Below are 19,104 nucleotides of genomic sequence, written 5' to 3' on the forward strand. Positions count from 1 at the left end.
AAGAAGCTGCTGGATCAGGCCACGGACCCATCTAGTCCAGCACCCTGTTCTCACAGTGGCCAACCAGATGCCTCTTCTGGGAAACTTGCAAGCAGGATTCAAACACAATCACATTCCCCCCTCCTGTGGTTTCCACCAGCTGGAATTCAGAAGCATTGCTGCCTCCGACTATGCAGGCATTGTGGCTGGCTGCCATCGATAGCCCTCTGCTCCATGAATGTGTCTAATTCTCGTTTAAAGCCTTCCAAGTTGGCAGCTAACACCGCTTCCTGAGGGAGCGAGTTCCATAGTTTAACTATGTGCTGTGCAAAGAAAAATGCTCACCAAGAAAATAGCACGAGTAAAGGGTTTTATTTCATCGAAATCCAGCCAAGCTCCTGGACCAGCCACCATTGTGATGATAAGACCACATTCCCAGGGCCATGCCTACCTGCCATGCCAATCACTTATCAGTCTTCCTAATGGGATTCAGTTGAGAATTACTTTGCATGGGAGGCGATTTAGACTTCGTTCTTTTCAAGGTCATTCGACAATGACCTGGTCGTGTCGGTCCAGCTTCAGGCATCACCCACAAAAGGCAGGCTGATAACAGGAGCTCCACCAACCCATTATTTCAGCCAGATCCATTTGTCGCCAGCCTCAGCGTTGTAGCCTTGTTCGTATTTACGTCCAGGAAGCTGCAGTAGAAAGCACAGAAGATCCATGAGGATAAGGACAGAGCTTCACTCTTGTCATCACTCCCTTGAAAACATAAGAGCAGGCCTGCTGGATCAGGCGCAAGCATCCTGTTCCCACTGTGGCTAGTCAGGTGGCTATGGGAAGGCAGACCCGAGTGCCACAGCAGTTTTCTCTCCAACTTTAGATTCCCGGCAAGTGAGGCATACCGACTCCCGGCAAGTGAGGCATACCGACTCCAGGAAAACAGGCAGAAGAATATTGTCACTGTGGCTCGTAGCCATAAACAATTCCCTTTTCAAAGGTGGTGGCTGCCACGACATCTTGTGAGAGCCAATTCCACGGCGGCAGCACAGCATAAAAAAGTCCTTCCTTTGGCTTCTCTAATGTTTAGCTTCACCGCATGACCCCATTAAGGTAAAGGGACTCCTGACCATTAGGTCCAGTCGTGGCCGACTCTGGGGTTGCGGCGCTCATCTCGCTTTACTGGCCAAGGGAGCTGGCGTACAGCTTCCGAGTCATGTGGCCAGCATGACTAAGCCGCTTTCTGGTGAACCACAGCAGCGCACGGAAATGCCGTTTACCTTCCTGCCAGAGCGGTGCCTATTTATCTACTTGCACTTTGACATGCTTTCGAACTGCTAGGTTGGCAGGAGCTGGGACCGAGCAACGGGAGCTCACCCCGTTGCCGGGATTCGAACCGCCGACCTTCTGATCGGCAAGTCCTAGGCTCTGTGGTTTAACCCACAGCACCACCCACGTCTCTTATGACCCCATTAGGTTCTCGCATTATATGAGAGGCAGAGAAAGCTGCTCTCATTCCACTTTCTCTATACTATGCATGGTTTTATGCACCTCTTACCATGTTCTCAACACACACACACACACACACAAACACACACACACACTTCTTAAGTGTGTTGTCATAATAAAATGTTCCTTTCTCCTTGGAAAAAGCCTGACCACGTGGGCACGAGGTGGTAGCCGTCCTTCATAGGGAGCTGTTTCAGCTTCATGATATTTTGGTTGCCCTTTCAGAGCCCTTTGGGGATGGCAAACAGAACTGAACACAGTTTTTCAACATAGGGTTTTTTTTTAGCAGGCTGTGGAAAACACTGACCTCGCAAACTTATATAATTGCCTGATTGCCATTCCTTCTCCTCTCTGGTTGTCTCATAAGAACATTAGGAGAGCCTGGCTACTGGATCAGGCCAATGGCCCATCTAGTCCAGCTTCCTGTTTTCACAGTGGCCAGCCAGATGCCTCTATGGGAAGCCTGCAAGCTGGACCTGAGAATGAAAGCCCTCTCTCCTCCTGTGGTTCCCAGCAACTGGCATTCAGAAGCATTGTTGTCTCTGACTGTGGAGGTAGAGCATAGCTAGCAAGCCATCAACAGGCCTCTCCTTCAGGAAATTCTCTAATCCTCTTTTAAAACCATCTAAGTTGGTGGCCATTACTGCCTCCTGCAGGAGAGCCAAAGTTTAAGTGCTGCAGCTGCAGATCTCCAGAGAATTCTTTTTAAGAAAACTGCAAGTTTCAGAATTCTTGGGGGGGATTGGGCACAAGTTATTGTTTTATAGCAGTGTACATTTTTAAAAAATAATTTTTACATTTATTCTATTAAAATAATTCAACATTAATACATATTATGAATATACAAACATACATTTTATACAATCCTTAAAAATATTCATATATACCCACACTCAATCCCACACATACTTTTCCCACCACCATACCTCACCCCACCCTTGTGTTAGACTTCCAATCTATTCAATTGCAATTTCTTTCCACTTCTATTACTTTCTTTCACACACTTTTATACCAACTTTCTACTTCTTTTTCTGTTACACATTGTTATCCATCTTATTTAGTACAGTGGTACCTCGCAAGACGAATGCCTCGCAAGACAAAAAACTCGCTAGACGAAAGGTTTTTTCATCCGCGATTTGCCTCGCAAGACGAATTTCCCTATGGGCTTGCTTCGCAAGACGAAAACGTCTTGCGACTTTGTTAAGCCGTTTAAACCGTGCTTTGCAAGACGGAAAATTCGCTAGACGGCAAAAATTGCGGAACGAATTAATTTCGTCTTGCGGGGCACCACTGTATTTCAGTATTTATAACGGAACTTATTCATTCTAATAGGAGTTCTGATTTTTCAATATGATTTTGCAAATAACCTTTAAGCACCTTCCAGTCCTTGTCTATCTTCTCTTTTGAGAGCCTTCCGATATGGATATATTGTAATACTCCAATAATTTGGCAAGCCACTCTGTATTATACCACTTTTCCAATTTTTCCAGTTGTACATTTTTGTGTGTGCAAAATACCACCTCTCTCAGGCTACAGATCTAAAAGCTGAGCTGAGGATCAAACAACCTCATTTTAAAAATTGCTGAATTGAAAAAGACGGGTGGTATGTACAAGGCACCTGAAGTATCCGAGCATAAAACCAAAAGAACTTTGACAAGATGAAGGTTCACAGCCCATCACCATGAAAAAATACCAGCGTGCTGGACCTTAAACCTTAAATATGCAGGGTGTCTCTTGGGAGTTCTTCTTCTCCCACCTTCCAAAAATTACATTTTACTGTACCACCACTGAATGTTCTCCTCTTACCTCCTTGTATTCAGTAAACGCTTTGTCAGCATCAAGGCCTCCCACTGTGATTTCAGGTATGTAGAAAGGGAGAGTAGTAGGAAGGATCACACTGTACTTGTCCTGTGCCCTAGCATGCAAAAAATAACAACAGCAACTTGGTAATGCTTACTGAAAAGGCAGCAGCTTTGGGGATTCACACTGGGGGGGGGGGGGAGAGAGAGAAATGACAGGTTTTTTTGGGGGGTAAGGAGATAAGATGCTCCTTTCAATCTATCAACATCAGAGTTTACCACCCACCCACCCAAAAGCAGGCCAGAGTTCCACAGAGAGGGATAGACAGGCAGCTTTTTTCCTTCCTTGGCTTGGACTTGAATTACCGTATTTTTCGCCCTATAGGACGCACTCCCCCCCCCTCCAAAAATGAAGGGGAAATGTGTGTGCGTCCTATGGAGCGAATGCAGGCTTCAGGAAGCTCTCCGCAAGCCTTGGGAGCCTGGCACGACTTCCCGCCGGGCTCCCAAGGCTTGCGGATGGCAGCCTGTGGGCTTTTCAGGGAGGTGGGGGAATTCCCCCACCTCCCAGAAAAGCCAGGAAAAGCCGCACGATCTTTAAAGGGGCTGCGCGGCTTCTGCAGGCTTTTGCGAGAGGTGAGGGAATCCCCCTATCCCCCAGAAAAGCCAGGAGAAGCTGTGCAGCCCTTTTAAAGAGCGCGCGGCTTCTGCCGGTTTTGCAGGAGGTGGGGGAATTCCCCCATCTTCTAGAAAAGCCAGTAGAAGCCGCGCAGCCCCTTTAAAGAGCACGCGGCTTCTGCGGGAGGTGGGGAATACTCCCAGAGCTTGTCAGGGCTGGTGGGGGAAGGCTTGCGGATAGCAGCCTGTTCTGGGGGCTGGGGGGGGGGGAATAATTTTTTTTCTTGATTCCCCCCCCCAAAAAAAACTAGGTGCACCCTATGGGCCGGTGTGCCCTATAGGGCGAAAAATACGGTAAGTACCAGCTTCAAAGGGTGCTTGCTGCCTCTCTGCATGAGTCACTACTCTGCTTTGCCTCTGCACAGGGTGGGCATCTCTACCTAGCAAATGAGTGGTCCATTAACTAGGGCACAGAAATGCAGCTGTACTGTCCATAGGAGAGGCCCACTGCACCTCTGCAAGTCATTGCTCTTGGCTGCTAATCAGAGGGCATAAAAAACCAAGGTTAGCATCCCCTGAGGGGAAGGCAATCCCCACTGTGAAGCACCTCCAACTTCAATCCTAGATAAAAAAATAAAAATATATCAAGAGTATGCCTTGATAATCCAATTGGCAAAAATTTATAAATCAAATACCTGTTGGAGATGCAAGAAAGAAATAGGAACAATGTTTCACATGTGGTGGGAATGCCGACCTATTAAACAATTTTGGAATGAAATATATGAAGAAATCAAAAAGATATTTAAAATATCTTTTAGTAAAAAACAGGAGGTATTCCTTTTAGGCACATTTACAAACAATATTCCTGGCAATCAAATGAAAGTCTTCCTCTATGCGACAACAGCTGCCAGGATGCTCATAGCAAAAAACTGGGAGGGGGGAAATCCCATCAATAAAAGAAAGGCAAATTAAACTTTGTGAATATATAAATTTGGCAAGATTCACAGCATTCTTAAGGGGACAATCAGACCAAAAATTAGCAAAAGAATGGGATTGTGTTAAAGAATATAAGAAAAAACATTGCATATCTGTATGTAACGAATGAAGCTTTGCAGGGTTAAAGAAATTGAAAAACGGTACAAAAGGTATAAAGATAGAGGTAATTTACATTAGACACAACAATTCAGAAAGATTAAAAATTTTGAGGTCTCAAAACAGAGGAAGGAAGTCAATATGTACATAAAGATTATTATGCTGGCATGGTTTTCTTTGTGGGTGTGGTTTTGTTTTGTTTTGTGTTTTTTCTTCTTCTTTTGGATTTTATGTTTGTAATTTTTGTTGTAATTTTGCATTGGGGTGAAAAAAGATAATCCAATATATAGGAAACACTGCTGTATGTATTCAATTCTGAAACATTAAAGCTGTGCCACACTCCGCAGCAGGAGGCGGCTCTGAGATGCTTCTGTAGAAAGAGATGCAACATGAAAGGAGACTAGTTAGAAAGTCCATCCTTACAGAACCCTCAAGTGATGAAAAGAGACATCGTCCTGTTCAGGCCAAGGTCCCTTGTTGAACTTCAGGTACTCAATATCTTCTATTACCTGCCAAGAGAAAAGGATTAGCATCAATGCAACCAGCCAGCTCTCCACAAGGACATCTGAGCTTCTTTGCTACCACAAGGCTGCAAGGCCAAGATGACCAAGGGGTATATGCTGCACCACAGACGTTAAAGTACGGAGTTTAGATGGGTTTTTAAAAATCAGCTTAACCTGGAGAACGAACTGGAATGAAATGCAGTGGGAAGTCTAAAACAGGCACCCCCAACCTGCGGCTCTCCAGATGTTTTGGCCTACAACTCCCATGATCCCTAGCTAGCAGGACCAGTGGTCAGGGATGATGGGAATTGCAGTCCAAAACATCTGGAGGGCCGAAGGTTGGGGATGCCTGGTCTAAAATCTGCAACAAGGAACTCCATTAAGTGCAGAGTTCAGGCAAGGTGATTAGAAAGGAAACGAGAGGCTGAGCAATTCCTGTTCCCAGCAAGTCAATATCCTGTAACTCACCCCCCACCCATATTTTGGTTTACAGTACAATCAAATCTCTGCCTTGCTTGGAAGGTAAGGATGGTCTGTGTAGGGGGCAGTTCCAAGGGAGTGGTTCAGATATACACGTTTTTGCGTCTATGTGCCATCCCTGGAATGTAATGCCCCCACTACAAGACGCGATCATACTGTGATTTGCCTACCTTCCCAGTGGGAACACAAAGTGGCTAACAGTTCAGCATCACACGCACAGAAAAATAATAAATCACAATATTAATAACTTCATAGCATAGACACCACTGCAGTATCACCAAGGAGGCCATCTGAGAACTTCTGCATGCAAAAGCGGTGTTCTTCCATTCAGCCGTGAGCCCTCCCTTCGATCACTTGCAGGAGAAAGGACTCTCTCCTCTGAACCTCTCTGGATGTCGAAGGGACAGATTCTTGCCCCCTACCTCCTACAGATCCCCCAATACTCCAGGGGAAGAGGTGAAGGTGCATGTGTGATAAAACACACCAAGAATTCAAGGCCTTTTGTAAGCTTAATGCAACCCTTGCCCCCGGGACGGCCACATTGCTTTTCTTAAAATCACAGAACTGCAGAGCTGGAAGGAACCCCAAGGGTCATCTAATCCAACCCCCTGTAATGCAGGAATCACAGCTAAAGAATCCCTGACAGATTGATAAAACAATAAACACATCTCAAAACCAATTCTGATATGGATGCCGACTGGGAAATTCCCTACTTGAAAGGCTTGTTGCACTAAGACCTGTCAGCTTCCAGCTGATGCAGTTAGTTCACTCCCACAGACACCAAGAGGGAGGAAATACAATGGAATAAAGCAGAGACATCACCTTGCCAACAAAGGTCCATATAGTTCAAGCTATGGTTTCCCCAGTAGTGATGTATGGAAGTGAGAGCTGGACCATAAAGGAGGCTGATCGCCGAAGAATGGATGCTTTTGAATTATGGTGCTGGAAGAGACTCTTGAGAGTCGCATGGACGGCAAGAAGATCAAACCTCTCCATTCTTAAGGAAATCAGCCCTGAGTGCTCACTGGAAGGACAGATCCTGAAGCTGAGGCTCCAATACTTTGGCCACCTCATGAGAAAAGACTCCCTGGAAAAGACCCTGGTGTTGGGAAAGATGGAGGGCACAAGGAGAAGGGGACGGCAGAGGACGAGATGGTTGGACAGTGTTCTTGAAGCTACCAGCATGAGTTTGACCAAACTGCGGGAGGCAGTGGAAGACAGAAGTGCCTGGTGTGCTCTGGTCCAGGGGGTCACAAAGAGTCGGACATGACTAAGCAACAACAATCACACACACACACACCCGCCCCGGCTAGAACGAGCAGGCAGGGGGTGCTGGAAAAGGCTCCCTCTGCTAGTCTACTTGCACTTCTCTGAACATGCCCACTTCATTTAATCCTTCCTGAACCTGACTAAGCAAAGCTGGAAAGACGGACAGTAAACACACAAGCAGCCTCCACCACCATCAGAGCAATGGAAGGGATCCTGCAAAGGAGGTCACAAACAGAGAGAAACAGCTCATGGCAACTTACTTTTTCCACATGTTCAGCCTCACTTGTGGTATACTGCAAGACCTCAGAAGTCTCACTAGAAGGAAACAAGGTAACATTAAATCACTGTATTTGATATGGAGGAAAATAATAACAGTAACAGTAACAGTAATAATAACTTATTATTTATACCCCGGCCCATGTGAATGGGTTTTCCCAGCCACTCTGGGCGGCTCCCAACTGCATATTAAAAACAATACAGCGTCAGACATTAAAAACTTCCCTAAACAGGGCTGCCTTCAGATGTCTTCTAAAAGTCTGCTAGTTGTTTTTCTCTTTGACGTCTGGTGGGAGGGCGTTCCACAGGGCAGGTGCCACTGCCGAGAAGGCCCTCTGCCTGGTTCCCTGTAACCCCGAAATCACATACTGCATGTATGTCATGGAGTCGCTACAGAATGTGTCATATCCCAGAACTGCAGGAGAGATGAGAATGGATTCTGGAGGGGCAGCAGGACATATCTGGGGTAACACAACAACCTTTCAACAACAACATGCTTGGGAGAGGGTGGGGTGGAGGGCGGCAGCAGCAGCAGCAGAGAGACACAGCAGTAATCGCAGATTTTGGTAAGGCTCGTTTGACAACAAGCCGAGCCTTTAGTGTCACTGGCCCAGTCCTGTGGAATGCCCTGCCCCTAGAGATTCAGCAAACACCTTCTGTGCCAACTTTTAAATGCCTGTTGAAAACTTTTCCATTCTGCCAGGCTTGTGCAGGCAATTAACAAGACATCCCTCCACAATGGTTAACTGATATCTCTTTTTAACTTCTTTATGACTTTTATTGTATGGATTTATGTTTAACTGCTGTGATAAAAAATTTTTTATGACGTAGCGGTACATAAACATTTTTATAAGAAAGAAAGAAACAAACAAATAAATAAATAAATACGGAAGGGGAAAGCTACAAAATCATATAATTGTAGAGTTGGAAGGGACCCCACAGGGTCATCTAGTCCAACCCCCTGCGATGCAGGAATCAAGAAGAACTACCGTATTTTTTGCTCTATAAGACTCACTTTTTCCCTCCTAAAAAGTAAGGGGAAATGTGTGTGCGTCTTATGGAGTGAATGCAGGCTGCACAGCTATCCCAGAAGCCAGAACAGCAAGAGGGATTGCTGCTTTCACTGCGCAGCGATCTCTCTTCCTGTTCTGGCTTCTGAGATTCAGAATATTTCTTTTCTTGTTTTCCTCCTCCAAAAACTAGGTGCGTCTTGTGGTCTGGTACGTCTTATAGAGCAAAAAATACGGTAAATATGCCTTTAATGTTTTCAATAGCACAGAAAGGCGAGATGTAAATGGTTTTATTAAATAAATTCCAACTTGCAGAACGATAGCCTAAAAACATACAAGAAACAAAATATTAGTTAAAAGTAAGAAACCCCTTATTGAAATGGATTAAGTTAAGCAAGTACAGGAGTTAAGAGGATCCAGAGCAGAAACAGAGAGGTGCAGCAAAACAGATTTTTTTTTTAAAAGAAGTAATTAAGTTAATCTCTTCAAAGGTAATTTATATACTGTAAACTAGAAGTGTCTGAAATAATGTAGCAGGAAAGAATGAGTAAACTGAGTTGTCTGGAAAGCAAAATTAATGAAGATGTAGTTTTGGAGAGGACAAGAAGGGGGCAAAAACAAATGCAGTGTGAAGATGAAGAACCAACTAGGACAGGCCACACCTGAAGATGTGGGAGTAGAAGTCCAGAAGCAACCTGAAATGGGGCAAAAAGAGTGCAGCCACATGTGAACCTGGAAAGGGTGGCACAAGGCAGAGAAAAAAGAGCCAAGAGGGTTAAGACAGATCAGCCTATGAATGGAAACACCCAAGAGTGACGCACAATCCTGTTCTTTTCTTTCAGTCCTTTGACAGAGAGCAAAGCTGAGATTTGCACTGTAATTTCTAAGGCCAATTGTACATGAAGAAGCAGAATACAAACTGTATGACACAAAGCTGCTGATGTACAAGCAGTTTTACTAAACGGTGCTTGTTTCGTGTTAACACATACTAACCTTATCTGAGGCAGGAAAGATTTCTTGTAGCCATCTTCAATGCTCTGAAGATACGCAGGTGATACTTTCTTTTCATATGGCTTTAAAAATAAATAAATCACACATTCAAACTTAATGTGACTGAAGCTACTGCTGCTTTATTCATTTGACCTGCTAAAGTCATTTAACTATCACCTTTATTATAACATCTAGAAATTCCAGAGAGGCTTTAGAATTATAAAGTTGAGTATTTGTATCAATGCAGTGCTGATCAAAGTCAGAAGATGCACATGAACAGGAAGGTCTTTCCCCTCTTGCCCTTTAGTAATACCAGTAGGGGAGGGACGAAAAGTCACACCACAAGACGCTTCTGTAACATTATTATTTATTGCTTTCCTACCCCACCGTTTCCTCCAAGGCACTCAAGGTGGCATACATGGTTCTCCCCACTTTGCTAGAGCAGAAGGAGATGGAAGTGGAACCACTCATTCCTTCCACTCAGCTGAGATCAGCTCCTCTCCCCCACCCTGAAATGTTCCCATTCCACCTGGCCATTGTAAGAAGAAACCGTGCAACTTTAACAAACAGTGTCTGGGTTTGCTTGTTTTCCTCTTCCCTCCTCATCCCCTTTTCCTTTTGCCTTGTATGTTTTAATTATAAGCCCCTAGGGCATGGACTGCCTTGTTTTATTGCCTTCTGTAAACCACTCTGCAAACCTTTTCAGCCCAAGAGGTTGGCAAAAATACTTCAAATAAATAAGGAAGCAAGCCGACTTGCAGAGTCAAAACGTAATACAGTGGTACCCCGCAAGACGAACGCCTCGCGAGACGAAAAACTCGCAAAACGAAAGGTTTTTTCGTTTTCGAGTTGCCTCGCAAGACGAATTTCCCTATGGGCTTGCTTCGCAAAACGAAGCTTGCCCCGGGGACAGCGGGTCTTCTCTTTTGAAGCAAGGGGCTGCGGGGAGATAGCGATCTCCCTGCAGCCCCTTGCTGCAAAAGACGTCCGGGGGAAGCGGGGAAGCGAAGCGCTTCGCTTCCCGCTGCCCCCGACCTCTTCTGAAGCAAGGGGCTGGGGGGTGATAGCGATCTCCCTGCAGCCCCTTGCTGCAAAAGACGTCCGGGGGAAGCGGGGAAGCGAAGCGCTTCGCTTCCCGCTGCCCTCGACCTCTTCTGAAGCAAGGGGCTGGGGGGAGATAGCGATCTCCCCGCAGCCCCTTGCTGCAAAAGACGTCCGGGGGAAGCGGGGAAGCGAAGCTGTTCCGAAGTGGGGAGGGGGGGCGGGAACAGCTGCCCCATCCGCCCCACTTCGGAACGCTGTTCCGAAGTGGGGAGGGGAGGCGGGAACAGCTGCCCCATCCGCCCCACTTCGGAACGCTGTTCCGAAGTGGGGAGGGAGGGCGGGAACAGCTGCCCCATCCGCCCCACTTCGGAACGCTGTTCCGAAGGGGGGAGGGGGGGCGGGAACAGCTGCCCCATCCGCCCCACTTCGGAACGCTGTTCCGAAGGGGGGAGGGGGGGCGGGAACAGCTGCCCCATCCGCCCCACTTCGGAACGCTGTTCCGAAGGGGGGAGGGGGGGCGGGGACAGCTGCCCCATCCGCCCCACTTCGGAAAGCTGTTCCGAAGTGGGGAGGGGGGGCGGGGACACCTGGCCCAGCCGCCCCACTTCGGAAAGCTGTTCCGAAGTGGGGCGGGGGGGCGGGGACACCTGCCCCAGCCGCCCCACTTCGGAAAGCTGTTCCGAAGTGGGGCGGGGGGCGGGAACACCTTCTGAAGGCGGGCAGGGGGCGAAAGTCTTTGTCCCCCCTGCCTGCCTTCCCAGGGGCTTTTAAATCGCCCCGGACAGCGGAGAAGTCCTCCGCTGTCCGGGGCGATTTTAAAATGCCGCCCGCCAGCATTTTAAGATCGCCCCGGACAGCGGAGAAGTCCTCCGCTGTCCCAGGGTTTTTTAAAATGCTGGGGGTGGGAAGAAAAGCCCTTGTCCCCCCCCCCAGCCTTCAGAAGAGGTCTGGGGACAGACTGTCCCCGGACCTGGTCTGAAGGCGGTTTCCCTAGGAACGCATTAATTGATTTTCAATGCATTCCTATGGGAAACCGTGCATCGCAAGACGAAAAAACCGCAAGACGAAGAGACTTGCGGAACGAATTAATTTCGTCTTGCGAGGCACCACTGTATATTCCTACGAGGGCAGTCTTCCACACCCTAAAGTGATTTGTCAGTAGAAAAACAATGCCGTCACCACAAGTTCTACACTTCTGGAGAAGCAGCACTCTTTGTCAGACTAATACACTAAAGCCCGCAACTCACGTGGGGGTAACAACCCTGGGGTCACACCTAAAGCCAAAATCGCATGTAGTCAAAACACACTGGGTTCAATGGTCGGTGGGATGGCCAAAGTCTCTCTCTCCCCCCCCCCCCCCGTATACTCTCTTGCTTTCCACCTCCTTTATTTGTTACTTTGCCAAGGTGATAAAGCTGAATGTGCACAAGTTAAATGTGTGTAAGGTGTGGGCTTATTGAACACAATATTATTCGCCCGCCCAAGCCAAGCATACCTTGCCTCTCTCTTCAATCCTTTTCATTACTTCTGAGACAGGTACGTCAATATAAATGGTCAGGTGAGGGGGCAAGAAATCAGAAAGACTAAGATCCTTCATTGTATCGTAGTGCTCCACGCCTAGAAAGAAAGCCAGCAAGAGAACGCTTTCGTCAGCTAAAGGCACATCTTGTTTGAGGCAGAGAAAATGGAAAGTTTTACACCAGCTGTTCAAACCACTCTGTAGCAGATGCATACTGAAATGTCCCACTGTATCACATTGTGCCTGTAAGACCACCTTTGGAGAGTCAAAAAATTAAAAATCACTTGCAGACGACCCAGCCAGTCCCCTTCCTCCTGCTGCAACTCTCTCTGCTCCCTCATTCTCCTACCCAAGAGCCAGGAAGCTATGCGGTTAGATCAGCACACACAGCAACTCTTTGTACAAGGACAAGCCAAGGAGCTCCCTCATTGCCTAGCTCAGAGGTCATAGTGTCTCTGCCTTGCAAGTAAAAAGTCCTAGATTGGGCTATATAATGTATGGATTAGGTACAAAGATCTCTTAGAAAGGAAAATACCCAGGCGGATATTCCCAATGGAAACAAAGGCCCAGAAAAAGTTAAATATGGAAAACAAATGGTTGAGATATTCGGATTTACTGTTGGAAGATAATGAAGGATTTAAATTAAAACCATTTGATCAAATTAAAGATAAAGTGGATTGGTTACAGTATTATCAAATTAATGAATTGTATAAGCTTGATAAGAAAAATGGTTTTGCAACGGAAAAAACCAAATTGGAAACGGAGTTGTTAGATACTAAAGTTAAGAATTTGTCTAAAATGTATAATTTGTTGCTGGAGTGGCATACAAAGGATGAACAAGTTAAATGGGTAATGACTGACTGGGCAAGAGATGTTGGACATAATATAATGCTGGAAGATTGGGAAAGGTTATGGAAGAAAGGGGTTAAGTTTACTGCATGTACTATATTAAAAGAAAACATCATGAAAATGATGTGTAGATGGTACTTAACCCCAGTAAAATTGGCAAAGATCTACCACATGAATGATAATACATGTTGGAAATGTAGAGAGAAAGAAGGTACTTTTTTCACATGTGGTGGACGTGTCCCAAGGTGAAAGACTTCTGGGAAAAGATTTATAATGAATTGAAAAAAAATGGGGGGGGGGAATCCCAGATCAATTCCCTGAATCTCCAGGGAGGGTTGGGAGAGACTCCTACCCAACAGTAAATTCCTTCTGCTTACATGATGATGCTATATCACAACCCCCCCCCCCAAACACACACACAAATACCACAGTGGTCATGGGCAGAGCAGAGGGAGGTAAGTTTCAGGTCTGGGAGAAAAGTGGGGAGAGAGACCTTAGAGTTGGGCTCCCCTGTTCCAGTCCTACCTTCTTCCAATAGGATTCGGGCCTTGTTTGCTCGCCCCACATAATCCAAAGCAGTACTGATGATGGCTGGGTTATAAATCTTTTAAATAAATAAAAAATTCAAACGATGACTTACACCTCTTGTGGATGTAGCCCTGCTTATACATCGCCTCCAAGAACACAAAGTCGCTGTAGGGGGAGCGCTCCAGAACCACTCCTTGCCCTGAAGTTAAACAGGGACCACAACTTCAAAATGAGAAACACCATCACGTTATTCATACAAGTTATGGGGTTTGGGCTTAGAGCGAGGCTAAGTTTTTATTTAGGCAACCTTTATTTAAAGCTTGTGCTCCTCAACGCTGCTTCTTATTACGATTTTCTCCCAGTTTGCAAAGCAGCATTATGCATGCAATAATTAATTTCTTGACACTACATCCTAAAGCCCACATGTTCAAGGTCTGCTAATCACAGGAAGAACCTGCAATTGTATCTTAAAGTTGGCAGGAAGTGCAGTGCTCTGCTTTGGCAAACCACTCAACCCTCCAGATCATATTTGTTCAAAATACCTTTGAAGAAGTACAGTACAATTGGGTCTTATACAGGAATTATGTTTTAGGGGTGGCACATATACACCAAAATATGCGTACTCAAACCACCCTATTTACTCTTCTGGAAACGTGTACCAAACAGGCCTTGCCCACCAAGCAAGGCAGAGAACTTTTAAGCAGGCAAGGCCAGCTCAGTGCGTTAGCTCTGGGGTGCTTCTGCAGGGCCATCTGAGCAATCATGAGATCTCACAGGTCTGTCCCCAGGCTTCCAAAGCCAGCACGCCAAGAAAGCCTAGCCCAGCAAGCAAGGTAGAAAGTTTAAAAGCTCTTTTAACTCTAAGGAGTTCATTTCACTTTCTTGCAATATCTCCATTGCTATACCAGTCTTGGCTTTTGAGTCAATATAGGCAAATATAGGCAGCTATTGGGGGGCATTAAGTTCAGGTTCTAAAATAACTTAGCTGCAATCTTTGTGTTAAGAACATTCACTCATCATGGCATAAAGTAAGTCGTCAAGGTGCTTTTAGTGTCACTTGTGAACAGGACCAGACCAAGCCATTTTTATCCCTAAAGAGGAGTTTACTCAAAATGGCACTCCATTGACCTAGTAATGAGCCAAACCTATTTATCTCCAACGCAACTGCGCTTAATAACAGTTGTTGTTGTTGTTGTTATCATCTCCCCGGTCTTGGCTGGGGAGGGCGGGGTATAAATATTTATTATTATTATTATTATTATTATTATTATTATTATTATTATTATTATTATTATCTCCCCAGTCTTGGCTGGGGAGGGCAGGGTATAAATAAATTATTATTATTATTATTATTATTATTATTATTATTATTATTATTATTATTATTATTATTCACTCCTGAAAAAACATGTGTGCATTTAATTTACTAAATTTCAACCAGCCTGTCTTCAATCATGCAAGTTGCAATTGCACAAGTACTACTTCTTAACACGTCTCCATCAACCTGGTATCTGCAATGTCCAGGAAGCCTGCAGCCAATGAGACTTGTAATCCAAAACATCTGGAGGGCACCAGGTTGAAGAAGACTGAAGAACCAACTACGGCTGGCTGCTGCTCTGTGAATTCCCAGTTATGTTTTCATTTTGCCACATTTTCTCTAAACAGAATCCAAATTTCAATTAGTAAGTTTATTTAGGAACAAAAGGAACTACATTACCTGTGGTCAGCAGGTGTTCCAGGGCATCAGCATACTGTAGGAGGCGGTTACTGAATAACCAGGCTTGAAGCCGATACGAGTTTCCATCTGGGTGTTTAGGACTGCTGTAAAATTTCTCCAGGCTACAATTTCCGCTGAATTTTGAATCCAATATTGTTCCATCTCCTGTGACCCTGTCCACATAATGAATATCTGCTTCTGGAAAGTATCGCAAACCTGGAAAGAGCAATCAAAGATTTGAAAGGGAAAGCTAGATATTGATGTTCATCTTAAGCCACTCCAGAATACAAGCTCAATTGCGTCTCCATACACATGCAAGGACTTTCTTTACATTATCTACACAGCACTCTTCAACGAAGTTCCATTCCAAACCTACTTTTCAGAAGCGAACCAATGCAAGACAATTGGAGGTCTCTGTCTTTAAAATAGCCTTCTCAAATCCCATCTTCTCCAGATGGCCACTGCTGTATATTTATTCATTTTATACACCTTATGTCCTGAGGGATCAGGATGGATCAAAGTGTAATATAACACTAAGACCCCATTATCTAGGCTATTAAAGGTAAAGGGACCCCTGACCATTAGGTCCAGTCGTGACCAACTCTGGGGTTGTGGCCAGCATGACTAAGCCGCTTCTGGCGAACCAGAGCAGCACACGGAAATGCCATTTACCTTCCCACCGGAGCAGTACCTATTTATCTACTTGTACTTTGATGTGCTTTCGAACTGCTAGGTTGACAGGAGCAGGGACTGAGCGACGGGAGCTCACCCCGTCGCGGGGATTCGAATGCCGACCTTCTGATCGGCAAGTCCTAGGCTCTGTGGTTTAACCCACAGCGCCACCCACGTCCCTATCTAGGCTATTAGAAGTTGACTAAAAATTTTTTTTTGTCAATTTAGAGTTTCTGATTAACAACAGATTCTTCAAGTTATTAATTATGCTTAAAATAAGCAACCAAAATTCCACAGGGCTGACAGATACTTTCTCATACAAGGCATTTCTCCTCCTCCATCACATATTAGGGAACATCTCTTCTGAGGCAGCACTTGCCAAAACATAGACACACATTTATAAACAAAGATGGTTTGCTGTTTACAAAGCCAGGCAGTTTCGTACAATGGTTAAAGTATCAGACTAGGGCCTGGGAGAACAGGAGTCAAATACCCACTTGGCCATGAAGCTCACTAGGTGACCCAGGTCAGGTACTGCCTCACAGGGTTGTTGTGGAAGTTAAATGAAGAGAGGAAGAACTATGCACCTTAAGCTCCTTGGAGAAAAAGATGGAATATAAATGCAATGATGCAATAGTTCCACTTCGTCTCCAAACGTATGTAGATTTGACGCAGAAAATATAACTTGTAACTAGTTTGCTATGGTTTTGTTAATTGTGCAATAGGCCTAGATGAAATGAACCCTCCAACCCAGAGCGAGCCATCAAAAGTCAACCAGAATGAAGAGGGCTGTCATTGATACATAGATATTCTATGCTGCTTCCCAAAGAAACAGCAACAGAAACTCACACCCAAAGCTCTGATACAAAAATTAAATAGAAACAGGGTGGGTGTGCAAAAAAAAATATCCCCCACCTCCGCTTGAATAGCCAAAGACCTAGTTTAAGAGGAATGCTTTTGTCTGCCACCTAAAGATATGTAACAATGGGACTAGGCGAGCCTCCCCCAAGGAGGGCATTCCACTACCCAAAAGGTTACAAATGATATGTGAGTTCCAACAGCAAAACAGAAGAACATGCCTAGCTTCTCTGCTACTTGCTGTGCAAGCTTGCCCTTGCCGCTTCGTAGATTGCCATCCACCGTGAAGACTTTGCTGTATTCATTCAACCTTGGAGTAGTTCTCTCTCCCAAAAAATATGCCAGCCAGTTATACCGTAGGCTGCACCGGGAACTCACATGAAGCCTTGCCTAGAAGGGAAAAATCAGATTGAATTGACTATATTTGGGGTTTAATGTTCTGCCATATTACCATTATATGCAACAAAACCATACAGTGTGTGTGTGTGTGTGTGCGCGCGCACGTTTTGGGGGGGGGGGACCACAGTATTGACCTAACTCTGACAGAACTTTTTCAAAAAGAAACATTAGATGTCATTAGATAGCTTTATACTGGTTTCACCAGAAATACAACAGAACACTATTATTTATTTATTGTTTATTAATTGCAATTACATCCCAACATTTCCCCTCAGGGAGCTCAAGGTGGCATACATGGCTCTGCTGCTTCTCATTTAATTCGTAAAACAACCCTATGGGGTAGGTTAGGCCCAGGGTCACACCCACTGAGCTTCGAAGCTGAGTGGGGATTAAATCCCTGACCTCCCAGGTCCTAGTCCAACACTCTAACTACTATATCACACTGGCTTCCTACAATGAACAGAACCCTCCCCAATTTTAACTGAGCTTCCTTTCATTGGACTCAGCTATACAGCTGCAAACAAAACATTTTAAGTGTGTTTTAAGTGCGATATACAATGTGACACAAGATGGCAATGGTGGGCCTTGTGGAAAATTCAATGTATTTCTAAAAACGCTTTTAAAAAAGCATTTTCAAAACGGTTTTTATATGTGTAGATTCCACCATTAATACCAGCATGTCACCAATTGTCACATTCACAAATTAAGATGGATTCAAACAATCATACAATGACTGAAATATTGCCAGCAACAACTTAATAGGCAAAATTTTCTATAGGTTCTGGACACCTTAAGGGCCACCTTCTCCCCTAACTACTGTCTTATCTGTCTTCTTCAATAACTGAAGTTCTGATACGTGTGCTCCCAAATAGCTGAAGTTCAACAGGAACTAAATAGGATCAGGGCCTTCTCAGTAGGAGCACCAACGTCTGACAAGGAAGCCTGCAGAGGCCCCAAACTGTCTTCAGACAACAGCAAACTTTATTTTGTCTCAAGATAAAGCAAGACATAAATATTTCAAACCAATACCATTGGTACCAACTAGAAATCTCAAGTTTCTGTCACACAAGAGATCAGTGTCACATTTCACATCAGTTACAAAGCTGACAGCTACTTTGCCCCCTCTCCATATCATATTAAAAAAGGACAATTATTAAAGAGCAAGGGTTTCTTGCAATATTACAACCTTATCTGAGGCATCTTAATGACTTTTCTATGTAAACCTACAACTCCATGGTATGTGTGTGCGTTTTTTAAGCATGAGTCTTAAGCTCATTAAGTGATTCCCTAAATCTGCACTTAGCTAAAAGCACTACTTCCCTGAAACGAAAAACATAATCCCCTCAACACCGAAACCCCCTCAGAAAATGCCTCTTGGGTGACAATGTTTGCCATCTACTGTAAATTCTCCAGATGGATGCTTACGTTTGGCAATGACCTTCACCCAAACCGCTTTGCGGCGGTATATAAATACAGTAAGCAAAACAAGCAATCTGCAAAGCGCTGTTTTAAAAAGGTAAGAAAATTGACTATTGGGGGCGGGGCGGGGGCAGCTTCCAGTCCATTAATTCCTACAGTGGTTTCTGTCGACCAAAGCGATGCGGCCCCAATTCCAACCCCAGGTGGGCCTGCTCGCCATCCTTCCTCCCCGTCCACCTCGCAGGGTGGGAGCCTGGGGGGGGGGGGCTAGCCTACCTCACAGGGTTGTTGTGGGAGAGGGAGAACCGAGGGCGGGCGCCACCTTGAGCTCCTCTGAGGGAAAAAGGCGGGTCCACAAGGGAAGCCTTCCCACCCCCACCCCCTCCTACTCACCACCCTGAGCGAGCTGAGTCCCGCGCGGGCCCTGCCAGCCCGCAGCACCGGCGCCAAGGACATGGCGGCCCTCAAGGGTAGCGGAGGCCGCTCGGCAGCCGCGAGAGACAGACAAGCGCAGCTCCCAGAGAGGCCGCCGCCTCCCGCGCCGCCAAATCCGTCGCGCCTCGATGACGTCCTG

The 19,104-nt window shown here is 45.5% G+C and overlaps 1 protein-coding gene across 1 annotated transcript; it reads right to left on the minus strand.

Moving 5' to 3' along the window:
* Window positions 1-332: 332 nt before the first annotated feature.
* Window positions 333-19,093, minus strand: NDUFA10 (NADH:ubiquinone oxidoreductase subunit A10). Its single transcript, XM_081203187.1, has 10 exons — window positions 18,924-19,093; window positions 16,934-17,102; window positions 15,183-15,398; window positions 13,578-13,664; window positions 12,065-12,186; window positions 9,529-9,608; window positions 7,510-7,564; window positions 5,421-5,506; window positions 3,295-3,403; window positions 333-677 (listed from the first exon to the last, which is right to left on the minus strand). Exons 1-10 carry the CDS (start codon window positions 18,984-18,986, stop codon window positions 609-611), a joined length of 1,056 nt encoding a protein of 351 aa, XP_081059313.1. The 5' UTR covers window positions 18,987-19,093; the 3' UTR covers window positions 333-608.
* Between the last annotated feature and the right edge of the window lie 11 nt (window positions 19,094-19,104).

This window comes from Podarcis bocagei (assembly GCF_964188305.1).
Source record: "Podarcis bocagei genome assembly, chromosome: 7".
NCBI classification, from domain to species: Eukaryota; Metazoa; Chordata; class Lepidosauria; order Squamata; family Lacertidae; genus Podarcis; species Podarcis bocagei.